The sequence below is a fragment of the Schistocerca americana genome, chromosome 1 (assembly GCF_021461395.2).
Source record: "Schistocerca americana isolate TAMUIC-IGC-003095 chromosome 1, iqSchAmer2.1, whole genome shotgun sequence".
In the NCBI taxonomy this organism is placed as follows: Eukaryota; Metazoa; Arthropoda; class Insecta; order Orthoptera; family Acrididae; genus Schistocerca; species Schistocerca americana.
The window spans coordinates 514511345-514525303 of NC_060119.1; the positions used below are offsets into that span (position 1 = coordinate 514511345).

Genomic DNA, 13959 nt, shown 5'->3' on the forward strand with positions numbered 1-13959 from the left:
AGTGCCAACTGGAAATATATGGTCTCAACTGAAAATGAGTCTCGTTTTGAATTAATTGTTTTTGTTGTACTGTAGATAAGTGGTTTGTAACAAAAATTAAAGAAAATATTGTCTCTTTCCAGTATTGATGCGAGATCCAATTCTTCAAGATAAACGTCAAGAACATTTTATTTTCCAGAAATATGCTCTTGAGTTAATGGAAAGAGTTTCAGGCAAAGCAAAGCCCTCTGGTACAGAGCTTGAGATTTCCCTCGCTAATATGCATAGGGTATGTATACACAGCACTAAAATATTCTGTTTCATTTCTCAACATCAAACAATGGAAACTCCTGGTAGAAGTACCAACAATGTAGAAAAAGAACAATTAAATAACACTTACACAAAGCTTTCAGTGATAGTCTTCATCAGCAAAAGAGAAACACATACCATTCATATACATAAGAAAGCACACCTCACGCACATGTGCGCCAACTCCAGCATCTTAGGCATTTTTATCAATAGGCCGAGTCCAACAGATCTGGGACTTGTGTTCAGATTTGTATATGGCCAGTACAGAAATATATGGAAGAATGAAAGAGCACAGGAGGAGGAAGTGGAGTTGGATATATGAAAGAAAAGCAACTAACTAGAGCCTTTGTTCAGCTACTATGCACTAAGAGTGATCTGGCCTTCGTTTCACTTCCAAAAAGTATCCAGTGGAAGTGTTTAATAATTTGTAGTTCAGTCATTTGTCCAGCATGACTTTGTTCTTGCCACCAGCCAAATGTTGTCTTGAAAATCAGGAATCCCCAGAGAAATTGAATTTATTGAAAAAGTGAAAGAATTTTGAAAGACTCGTAGAACTGTATGGCACTCAGGGAGGTAGATGGTGGGGGGAATTTGAACTGGTAGCTGACAAAATGAAAAGTACTGAGTAATTTTATAAAAAATCTCTCATATTCTGTTTTGGAAACAAGTGGCTGTGGAGTCACATAAGGAAGGTGAAGAAGCGTATCTAGTTGTTGTTATGTTTATTGCTCAGTTGTGCCTGCCTTTGGTATGCTTGCTGACCTTTGGGATCTTCATATTTGTCCATGGATTCACAAGCTCCACAGTCTGTTTCCCATTATGTGATTGTTGTGTGAGATAGATTCTTTAATTTGCCTGTGTGTGTATGTGGAAGGGGGGGGGGGGGGGGGGGTCCTTTTCCAGGCGCACCATGTGCAGTTTAGTGCTTTGCAGTATCATGCTTTAACTTGACGATGACCATATTGTTAAGAATACGATTTGTATGGGGTGGATAATACGAATCATAGGGTATATTTCCTCCTGGTGTTTTTGCAGATATTTACAATTTGGTTTTTGTGACGTGTAGCTGGATTAAAGCCTAAAAACACAGCTGTAATTCCCAATGCCAGGGGAAGCCATCAGTTTGTTTTCACTTCCAAACAACAAATAAAATTATATTTAAAATGTAATTTCGCATAGACATTTCATAGAGCAGTCCCAAATTAGCTTAGTACAATATTTGTTTCATTGATATATCTCAACAAGGAATAAAAACATGAAGAATAACCAGTATTCCAGCATTGACTCGTGTGCCGTCCTGACTCGCGTTGACTGCTACCACTGTGCAGCAGTGCTATTGAGTTGCTGTTGAAGAACTGTCTATTCTTCGTATTTTACTGTCACAGGTCAGTGAAATAAATGTTGCTCTAGACTAACGTGGGACTGCTCTATGGAACTGGTATGTTAACCTCCATTTAAAAAAATGATCTTCCTTGGTACAGGAAACAGAGAGACACTTTCTGTTGACATTGTATATTGCATCAAAGACGTGATGGGCAGTATTTATTTGGTATGACTCCATCGGCTCATTGCAGAAACAAACTTGCAAATATTGCAAAAGGAGCTTCCAAATCTTTGTCAGAACACCAAAGAAAATGCGCTTGATGACTCTTATGTTCGAGACACGCCCATTATATAAGCAAGCACGGACCCATATTTGTACTTGCATGTTTTGTAAATCAGCATTGAATATTCAGGCTTCGGTTCTTTTTTTACTAATTCCAATACACTTCAGTACTTTGCACACTTTCTCGCAGTGTCATGCTTCAAGTTAACAATGACCTTAGTGTGTACAGTTTGAAAAAATAGGCCTCATTGCTATCAAAATCGATGATATGGCTTGATGAGGATTTGTCATATATTAAAGTGTGGCACAGAATAGTGAGGGACAACAGTAGCAATGGAATTCCATGGAGCAGCAAGAGCTTATAGCTTACAGAATTGTTGATAAGACTGTAAATAACCTATCATTTTGTTTTCAGTGTTTTAGTGTCTTGCTAATGATTTAGCCATAAACCTCTCCATCACTATAAGCAAAAAATCTCGGTCATAAGTTTTTCTGCTGTGTTTGTCTAATGTCATTAGTTTTGCAATCAAGTTGAAAAAGTCCAACAGCAGAATTAAGAACAACCTGTGCATTATTTTTTTTACAAATACCTTGTGTAGCTTTCTTTGCTTTTATTGCTGCACGTTTCCATGTGAGTACTCCATTATTTTGGCTCTAGAACACCAATTTTGGAGATTGCTAATGGTATTTTACTTCTCTTTGTTCTTAAAAAGTGAGTCTGATGTCGAATTTTAGTTTTGTTTTCTTTTACTGTTGAGAGTATAAGTCTATTTGAAAATAGATCCTAAAGTATCACCTGATTGTCATTCTATTTTAAAAGACAAACAGGAACTACTTGGAAAATAGATCCTAAAGTATCACCTGATTGTCATTTTATTTTAAAAGACAAACAGGAACTACTTGGTTCTATAAAGGAAATAAAAGGAATTACGCTATAAAACGCCCAGTACTCTACGTACAGAATTGTATAAAACACACAGTATTCTTTGCTGGAAATTGTCAACTAGGTTTAATGGACAGAAAATGGGTAAGTAAATAGATTTTGATGGCTTTCCATGCACTTTGCTGAAGGAAATCCACCAAGCAGCTATAATTTTATGAAATTTGTTAGCAAACTGGTCTTCAAGTGTCGTAGTTCTATTATCATTTCCCTACAAATAAAAGAGAGTCTGTCAATATTGAAATAAGCTTTTGTGGTGGTTGGTGTATTCTGATGTTTATATGCTTATTTTACAAATTTAAGGAAAATATGTGTATAAACGTCATTAATGTTGGGGAGTGTATGACATTCACCAAATAATAGTTGCAAGATTCAATGCGACAAAGGTTGATCATATAGCTGGAAGAATATAATGTGTATGTCACTGTGTCGGTTTGCAGCAGTGGTCCCAGGCATGCATCTGTGATCTTGAATGACTCATTGCCTCCCTTTCAAGTGTCTATTCTTTGTATGATCATTGTATAGTTACTCAGTCTGTTAATGTATATTTTCGAATTGTCACAGGCAAGTGTAGTCGCACAGACTCGAATCCAGTATAATGACAAACAGCTGTATCAACTCATACATCAGCATTTACTATCAAGAGGCCTGACTGACTCAGCTGCAATACTACATAGAGAAGCAAATCTCCCAGGAGCCCCCTTAAAAATTGGCCCTTCATCAAACTTTCCTCCCAATCCATACAGAGTATGTTCTACACCGCCGGGACCCTTGAGGGTAAGTTATATGTTCCAAGAGTATGTTGATAAATCAATTTCATTGTAAGAGTATGTTTTTATTACACCATATCTGAAAATGCTGAATACACCATAAGTGTTGTGTTCTGTCAAATTTGTATGTGTTTAAAGCTGCGCTTTGTCACAACATTCTGAGAAAGCAATGTTGTGGAATATGTAACTGCCTCTGTGGTTATGAACATTAGTGATTGTTTCAGTTTATGGTTAAGTGAGTATAATTTTTGCCACACTTATTGTTACTTGAATTAAAATTTAAAATATGTCAGGTTCTTATACATAATTGTTCTATTTTTTTTTTTTCTAGCCAAGGCTTTCCAGCTTTTCTCCAGGCGTCTCTGTCTCTCATCACCGTTCACAAAGTACACCTACTAGTGCAGCATCTTCAAGTAAATCTTCTATTCCACCGTGCCAAAATTCATTGGTTACACAGCCCATCAAACTTAATTTAGCTAGTACAAGGTAAGATATGTTTTGCGTGTGTTTCTTTGTAAACATTGCATTAATTATTGACCAATTTTGTTCAATTTTATATAATTTCAGGAAAAGTGACAAAAGTGAACTGGGAAACATTGTTAATACAAGTACACCTAACACCACTCGATCTTTGCAGAAGCAAATATCTTATGAGCAGAGTGCTGTTGTGGCAGCAAATCAGCTCCTGAAAAACAATTCCGGTACACTCCCAGAGCCAAGCATTACTCTGGATTCCATCATCACAGAGTATCTGACCAACCAGCATGCTCTTTGTAAAAACCCAATGGTTCCTTGTCCTCAGTTTAATTTGTTTGTGTGAGTATACCTTAAGTTTCTGTACTACTGGTTGAGATGGCAAATAATGTAATGCATGGGGAGAACTGAATAAGTGATATGTGTACTTGATAAGCAGTTCTTCTAGATGAATTATATCAATTTGACTATATATTGTGAGATTTTCACTTTTGCTAGTTCTTTCGTATTGAAAAAATAAATTTCTGTGTTACTACTACACACTAAGAGATTGTCCTTAGATATATTTGATACTGCAGGTTTTGAACATAGTTGAAGGACAGTGATTGTTGTACACAGTGTGTTACCACATGTACGACATATTATACCCTGTCCAGTCACATTAATGTGACGACCTGTCAAAAGCCAGCATAACAATCTTTTGCAGTGCAGACCACTGTGAGACATGCAGGAAGAGTGTCACTGAGGTTCTGGAAGGTACTGTCAGGGATGTTGAGCTGTGCTAACAGCAGTGCCGTTGCCAGCTACACTAGGGTTCTCGGTTGGGAATCCATGACACGAACAGCCCAATTGAGCTTGTGCCACAAGTTCTCCATTGGGTTTAAATCCAGGGAGTTTAGTGACAAGGGGAGTACAGTACTCACCCTGGTGTTCTTCAAACCATGCACGTAAACTGTGAGGTGTATGATACATTGCATTGCCCTGCTGGTAGATGCCATCGTGCAGAGGAGAAACAAACTGATTGTAGGGAAATGTAGGGTCCCCAACGATAGATGCATACTTGTGTTGATCCATTGTGCCTTCCAGAACGATGAGATCATCCAGGGAACGCCACAAAACCATTCCCCAGGCTGTAACACTCCCTCCTTGTTTGCTTTCAGACGTTTCACACTATACATGCCAACGGCCACCTGTCCAATGAAGCACGGAATGTGATTCATCTGAGAAGTCCACCGCTTGCCACTCAGTGGACATCCAGCTGTGGTATTGGTGTGGAAATCCCAGCCTTCTTCGGCGATGAGCCCACTGATGCAGAGACCCATACACAGCAACGGTCACTGAACATCACTTGTGGAGATAGTGTTGGTAGCCCCTTGGTCCATCTGAGTGGTCATTTGCACAGATGTTGTATGTCTATTAACCTGTAGACATCTTTGCAGTCATTGTTCACCCATGTCACTTATGGCCTACAGTGCACCACAAGTGCATGGTGCTGGTTTTGCACAGTGCAATTTTGCTGTGCACAGTATGCTTTAACCACAGTGACATGCTAAAAGTTTATAAATTTGGCCATTTTGGAAGTGCTTCGACCCTCGGCTCGAAAGCCAATGATCGTGCCTTTTTGGAAATAAGATAAATCACACTGTTTCTACATTGCTGCAACAACTGCACTGTTGTTTTCCGCATTCTCCTTCCACTGCTAGTATTGCCACCTGCCACCTGTGAATGGTTATTGCATGTTAACATCGAACATAGGCAGTGATTGCATTAATGTGACTGGACTATGTAGAACAGTGTTAATCATTTTTGTATGTATTTTTATTGGAGGAAACGAATATAGTAACATAGTTCATTTAGTTTGTGATAGAATGTGGTATTGTAATTTGCTATTGTACACTTATTATTAGTGATGTAACGTCAGAGAAAATAAAACCGACATTCCAAACTATGGAGTAAGAGGCATGCGTGACACAGGAAATAGTTCAGAAATGACTGTGAACAAAATGTATGATGTCCCTTTTACATTTGTTGAAATTGCACTAGGTCTTGTGTAACTTGAAGTCTCAGATCTTGATGTAATGAAATGATAATCGGGAAACTGATGCTTTGAAGGGTGTAGCTCAGGCAGTAGATAGATTTTAAAGTGGCTTCCCCCACTTTATTCACCCTGTAATGTAGTTGATGGCCAGTTCCAGCTTTACAGATTACAGTTTCAACAGGTAAAGAGGCATGCATCTGTTCCTTCATAAAAATATCTGAAACAGAACTAATTCAGAGTCACATTATTTGATGAACTTTACAGTGCACTCTAACCAACATAATCACTTTACCCACATGCTTGCCAGTCACTGACTTCTTTGTACTGACACTGAGATGTTAGTGTCATTCTAGCTATGTGCAAACACTCACTCAAATCGACATGATGATGATATCCAAATGTTATACTATTGTGGACTGCTGATTTTCGGATAGGAGTGACTATTTAAAGATAGGTGTAAGCACATGGGATTACTGAAACTATTTAATGTTTGGAAATCAGCTAGGTTCTATTTTACTCTTTGGCATACACTTAAGACTTTACTATTATCTGGTGTATGAAAAATGTTGAAGGTTAGTAAACCATAAAATTATATGGAACCTTCTTATGTGTCTGTAGCCTGAACTCTCCTATTTATGAGTATGGCATCCTTCTTGATATAAACTTTTTCTGATCATAAATTATTCAAAATTGTAATTAGTGACTGAATTAGTCAGTGTGAAGTGTTATCTGATACAGAAAAAATCTTGTAGGCATTAAAAGAAGACAGGCAGTTGAAATGGTGAGTGTCTAAACTTTTAATATCAGTTATTTCATAAGTTAATAAGTTAAATATAATTTAAAATAGTGGATTGTAGTTGAATTAAATCAGGTGATGCTGAGGGAATTAGATTAGGAAATGAGTTTTATTATGTGGGCAGCAAAATAACTGATGATGGCCGATGTAGATTAGCAGTGGCAAGAAAAGCATTTCTGAAAGATAGAAATTTGTTGACATCAAATATAGATTTGAGTATCAGGAAGTCTTTTCTGAAAGTATTTGTGTGGAGTGTAGCCATGTATGGATGTGAAACATGGACAATAAACAGTTTAGACAAGAAGAAGATAGAAGTTTTGAAATGTGGTGCTACTGAAGAATGCTGAAGATTAGGTAGGTAGAGCACATAACTAATGAGGAGGTACTGAATAGAATTGGGAAGAAGAAGAATTTGTGGCACAACTTGACTAGAAGAAGGGATCGGTTGGTAGGACACATTCTGAGACACCAAGGGATCACCAGTTTAGTACTGGAGGGAAGCGTGGGGGAGGGGGGCGGGGGGTAAAACTCGAAGAGGCAGACCAAGAGATGGATACAGTAAGCAGATTCAGAAGAATGTAGGTTGCTGTAGTTACTCTGAGATGAAGAGGCTTGTACAGGATCGAGGAGCATGGCGAGCTGCATCAAACCAGTCTTCGGATTCAAGACCACCACCACCACAACAACAACAACAATAATAATTTAAGATATGTTAGTCATAACTGTTAATTACACAGACTTCTAGGAAAATCAGTTGCATCATTGTAATCAGGAAGGTGAATATGAACAAGTCAACTATAAATGTACATGAAATTTGTATAAATAACAATTTGACATATTCCTCTACATATTACATCTGCAGCTGCATTAAATATAAAAATGCAAAAATAATGGGAACCAAAAACATAACAGATTTAGAAGTTCCAACTTTCTACATCTGAACAATCTTGATTCAAAACTGCTATTGATGAGCTCTTTGTAATCAGTAGTAGATCAGAGACAAGGGCAAAATGTTCATAACTAATCTATATTCTGGTGTACTTTCTTCATGACAATAACAACTTTGTTTGTACAAACAGGATCTTGTGCCCCTTCAGTGTAAACTGTGCAAATGAGGGAGCCCACTTGAGATCAGTTTCAAATGTGTGAATTGCAAAAACACAAAAAAAAAGTACAGTCGCCCATTTATTATTAGCAACAATTCGCTAATGAAAATCTGCAAGAGAGCATAAATTATCACTTTCAAGCCAACCGTTGTTCAGATCAGCAGCACATATACATTAGTAATTATTTCATTTGGTGCTTTCTGAATACAGAAGTTTTGCACAGTTCCAAACTGCTGCCATACACTGTTGTATTATTTAATTGTCCATGGGGCATTTATGGTGATCTGATTTAATCATTATATGAGCCTCATCAGGTATGGTAAAGAAAATGGAAATAATCATTTTCAGAAGTACAGTCTTCTGTGCTAGAGGAGGTAATGTGAAGCAGAATTTTTAATTTTTGCAAACACCATGATTTTACAGTTTATGAATAATTTTAAATGTACTAGAAGTAGCTACTTTATGTACATTTGTTTGAATTGATGGACATGAGAAGAACTGCATTCATAACTACTACTCATTTAATTATATCTGGTTGACCCCCAGAAAATCAGGGGCTAAGATATCTAGCAGACTGTAATATCATTCGTAGATGTATTCTGGAATGCAGATCATCCAGTTTAGTTTTGCCCAGGTGCTGTTTTTGTGCTATGTAACAGTTTGTTAACTGCTTAAGGGCTTTTTATAATGATTAATGTCCTTGATTTGCTCATCCAGTTTTCTCTGATTTATTTGTAATATATTGTACTCCACAGACCTCACAAATGTCCAGACCCTAAAGCAAAAAATAGTGCACCAACAAACTTCACGTCACGTGTGTTGAGGCGGACATTGGGCATTGGCTGTTTGGAGAACACGAGGCTTGATAAAAGACTTGCACATAGTCGTTTTTGTCCTGTGAGAACCTTCAGAATGGGTGATGAAGATGGCTACTTCACTTGCTGTGCATTTTGTGTGAGTGTGTACTTTAAATAAATGATATACAAATCAGAATGTCTTATTTGCCACTTAGGACATTTAATTAACTGTATTGCTTTATGCCCTTGTGATATTTATTTGTCCTTTTAATACATCCTTTTGCTTACATTTTCAGCCAACAGAACAATTTGTATTGGTGGGAACACATCATGGTGAGGTCCAAATGTATAATCTTCACACTGGAGTGGTATGTGGAAGAACTGTTGTCTAAATTTCAAAAACTTTGGTTGCATAGCCTATATGAAATGTATTTAATGAATATGGTAAAAGTAATTCTTGCATTGTTTGTGCAAGTGCAAAACTTCAGTAGTAGAATAAAGTACTTTTAAGATTTTGTAATTTAGCACTAGTTTCTTCATGCATTTGTAATTACTCACTATATGTGTGTCTAAGGAACGTACCAGGTGCCTGTTATTGATAATTCTGATGTTACATCTATGGAAAATTTATGCACAGCAGCATTTCACTAAATGAGTGCACAGATTAATAATAGCTCTTGAATACAACAGAAATTGGGAGTTGGGTCAATTCACATTGTTATGACTATTCAGTCCACTGTAGAGCATTCAGTAAAGAAAAGGATGGTTGTAAAAAGGTGCATACAGTTATCGAACACTATTAAGGGCCCCTCACATTTTCACTATTTATTGCCCAGTACTGAGTATTGCACAACAGTATTGACCATCTGACCCTTGCAGTTTGCACAGTATATTCAAGCAGACTGTGGAGCTTTAAAAGTATTGACCCTCAGTCAGTGTATTGTGCATTGTGTTGTACCATCTAAGGTGATATCGCACAATACGCGACAATTCCTGCCAAGACTTCGTGATTTCTGGACTCATAAATAATCAATACAGCAACTCAATACGAATACATCACGAAAGACAGATGAAGGAAATCATCTGTTGTAGTGCATTTGGGGGGCGGGGGTAGGTTGATCACATATTTAATACTTACTCAGTATTTAGCTGCAGAAACGTTCAACAAAAGAACACTGCAACTGCTCATTCTTTCATTTCAAAAGTGCTAATTACTTGTTGCAGGAATGAATAACAGCATTACCTACTGATCCCCTACAATAATGCACTCATATCTTCTCTTTTCAGGTGTGTAGATCACTTCCAGCATTGTGGAAAGTGAAACCTGATGAATATTTGAACATAAATTCATTGAAAGATTCTTCATTTGTCCTTAAAATATTCATCAGAGTCTATTGCAAGTTCTCTTAACATTTTAGTATGGCCACGTGTAGAACGCTTCCTAAACCTCTTTTCTGTCCATTCTCAATTCATATTGCATTTGTTTTTGCAGCACAAAGAGGCAATACGTGCAAGTTGTACATCATTGAGCACCAGCACGTTTTCTGTGAAGGAAGGGATCTGACATAACCCGGGCTTAAATATTGCACCGTTCTTGGCATTGCATGTTCCCACGGTATATTGATACAGTATTATTGTGCAATAAATATTGAGTGTGTGGGGCCCCTTTAGATAAATTTCACAAACCAAATATGGAAAATGAAGTAGAAATCACAGTAGAGTAATTAAATGTTAGGCTTGCGTGTTGGGTGTTTCAAAAACTATTGTCCTTCCAGTTATGTCTTTTCTTTACAGTTGTCACTTTGTGTGTGTGTGTGTGTGTGTGTGTGTGTGAGGTAAAAGAAGGCCACTTGTAGACATCAAATTTCTTTGTGTTGTACTTAGTAAACTTGCATTGTCAGCTTGCACCAGTTTGTTGGCACTTTCATGAAACCTCCTTGGAAGTTGAAAGATAACCAGAAATTGCTGGTTTATAGAACTGCTCTGTCCTTTGTATTTTAAAATGAAGAAGAAATTGAAAAATATGAACGAGGCAGCGCTGATCACAATAAATTAGTCACTTTGTGTTTGATTTGATTGTTGTTTTTATGTGTGATAGCTTCTGCTATTACTACTAATACTAATTTTATTCTTTTTTATCACCACCCTGTAGGAGGAGATCACATTCCAGGTTCATGAGTCATATGTATCACACATGCAGTTCAACAAAGAAGGATCTCTCCTCCTTACATCTTCTCAGTGGCAGAGGCCTTTGTCAGCAGTATGGAACGTCAAAAAGTTTTTTGATAAAAAGTAATGGTTTTTTCATATATTATGCCATATATATACTGTGAAAGTTTCCACTCACTACAAACATTTAATATGTAATTTAATAAGGAGAACTGATGAGAGTTGCGAAATAACTTTGTTTTTCTGTTACATCACCGTTATTTCTCTGAAACATTTTAAAGGCATCAGGCTTCCTTTTAATTTTTTGTATTTTATTTATTTATTTATTTATTTATTTTTCTCTCTCTCTCTCAGAAATTTTTCTAACTTGTTGGGTATGTGCTACGTTTGAGACTTTATATTTTATTGAAGTATAGTGTGCATAGAGAGATGATAAAAACATAATGTGCACTTGAAGCAAGAGTACACTAGCAATTTACTGAATTGTATGTGATTATGGTCACAGATAATATCAAGTTAGTTGTTTGCAAAGGAGCCAAAGAAATATACATACTCCAGCGTGCTCGTCTTCTGATTCATATGAAACTATCTTGTATTGAATATAACATATTCCTCTAATTAATACAACTAACTTGAAAATTTCTTGGCTGTCTGAATTCAGAACTACATTTTGTATTGAATTAGTTTGTCCCCATCACCCACAATTTTTATAACAACCGCAATTTCGCATTAATAAAACCTTTATGGCAGCAGCTGTAGAAATGGCAATGTAAGCCAATCAGTCGGGCCCTCTGCTGCCACCTGTTCACTTCTTTATTAAATTTCATGCATGTTTTTCTGTTTAATAGGTTTAAGCTCATCTTTTTAACTGTAAATGTACATGCAGCCAGTCTGTAGTGCAATTTTCATTTCTTCTCAACAGCCAGCTACACAGCTCATTAAGGAATCAGTGTCCATTGGTGGCATCTCAGGAAGGTAGCAGTTTGCATATCTAGTGTCATAACTCGACAGGATTTTTCAGCGTACTTACATGGATCCCTCATTTGAATGGGGAGCGATGTGGGATTTTTCAGGTCTACCGTCTCATTGGCATGTGAATGCCGTTGTGCAAGGGAATAAGTCAGCATCAGGGTCTAGGTGAGTTTTATCTGGTCTATATGGTCGGAGACAGTACAGAAAGACTGTGGTATCAGGCTAGGGAGATAGAAATGAAGAAACAAGCTTCTGGGTTGGTAACTTGGTCTGATTTTAGTGCTTCTTTGCAAGTTTATGTGAACGTGTCAAAGAGCAGACTAACTTTTGGCAGTTCAGCGGTATGTACCAGCAAGGATGCAAGTCCTTTTTAGTGTACAAGCTTAATTTAAAGAATTCTTTCAGTCATAATTTTCTGCTGTCGGCTGATGGACACTCGAGGCTCGTCTGCTGCCACGCGGAGTGGCCGTGCGGTTTGAGGTACTGTGTCACGGATTGCGCGCCCCCTCCCGCCAGAGGTTCGAGTTCTCCCCCGGGCACAGGTGTGTGTGGTGTTCTTAGCACAAATTAGTGTGTAAGTCTAGGGACCAATGACCTCAACAGTTTGGTCCCTTAGGAATTCACACACATCTGAACATTTTTTGGCTCGTCTGCTGGCAGAAACTGTTGAACTGTGTCCTGCTCATCAACTCGTGGCCTTTTTATTCTGTGTTGGGGCTGTTTGCTTATAGATGGTACGTTTCCCACAATTTGCATAAAACTAGCTTGAGATCAGCAGTTTCTTAATGTTCGCAACCTCATATTAGTCGGGTGAAAGCATAAAGCACTATTCGTCTTTAGCTAGTTTTCCAGAATTTGCCACCCTTTTATATAATACAGTATCAGATTCCTCAACTGGCTTCACCCCATTCGAGCTGTTTTTCAGTAGAGCCTACAACGTTCTCGGGATCCTACAGTGGAATTTTGCCAAAATGCAACTATGAAGATTATGTTACAGAATTCAAGGGATGTGCCAGATGCATTAGGTGACAAGAAGTTTTAATAAGGAATGTAGGGAACGGAACAAGGAATACTACGATCGCACACAAAATCCCAAAGAATGTAAGGCTGAGAACAAAGTATTACTACATGACTAAAGCATGAAAAGAGGGAGGTCAAAGAAATTAACAAGCCCATGGAGAGGGCCCTTCCATGAAGTACTCCAGATAATTAATAAGAAATTCATAACTGTACCTGCAAACAAACTAAAAAGGTTCATCTAACTTTAGACACGCAACTTAAAGAAGAAATTGAGAAGGGTGTTCTGAAATAGGAGGAGAGAATGGGTAAAAACTGTACAACAGGTGGTGAAAAATGACATTGCATACACTGAGTATAGGTGAGGGAGACATCGTGATTGGTCCTCAGAGACAGGCCAACCCACAAACACTTTGTCTCTACTAGCCTAATCCTGGTAGCAGTAGTGAATATGAGGAGGAGACAGAAAAGGAAGATGACAGCAAGAAATGTAAAAGTTTGACCATAAACATCAATAGAGTATAGACAGTCCCTTTCACTTTTTACACATAGCCCCATCATCAATGCTACTTGGAGCCCTTGAGATAAGTGGGTGGACAATGACAACCTCACACCAGTATAAGCCAGGCGCTTACTGGATACAGGAGTTCCGCAACTTCCTGGAAGTGTAATATGATGCGGAAGGGAAGGTACAGATCACCAATGTCAGATGTTTGAGCGGCTCAAAGACTTTTTAAGTAACAGTACCCAGTATGTTGTCCTCAACAGCGAGTGTTCATTGGAGACAAGCATATTGTCAGGAGTGTCTCAGAGAAGTGTGATAAGACTACTATTAGTTTCTATGTATGTAAACGATCTGGCGGACAGGTGAGTATTAACCTGTGGTTGTTTGTTGATGATGCTGTGGTGTATAGAAAAGTATTAAAGTTGAGTGACTTGTAGAAGGATACAAGATGACTTGGACAAAATTTCTAGTCTGTGTGATG

At 37.8% G+C, this 13959-nt stretch overlaps 1 protein-coding gene across 2 annotated transcripts in view; it reads left to right on the forward strand.

Moving 5' to 3' along the window:
• LOC124605100 (DDB1- and CUL4-associated factor 1) overlaps positions 1-13959 on the forward strand; it is a 245064-nt gene that overhangs the window by 199590 nt on the left and 31515 nt on the right. For both annotated transcript variants that reach the window (XM_047136553.1, XM_047136560.1), the window contains exons 18-24: positions 123-268; positions 3399-3611; positions 3936-4090; positions 4172-4420; positions 8774-8972; positions 9112-9183; positions 10968-11107. In XM_047136553.1, coding sequence (XP_046992509.1) covers positions 123-268; positions 3399-3611; positions 3936-4090; positions 4172-4420; positions 8774-8972; positions 9112-9183; positions 10968-11107 — 1174 coding nt within the window. The remainder of the gene's footprint in view (positions 1-122; positions 269-3398; positions 3612-3935; positions 4091-4171; positions 4421-8773; positions 8973-9111; positions 9184-10967; positions 11108-13959) is intronic.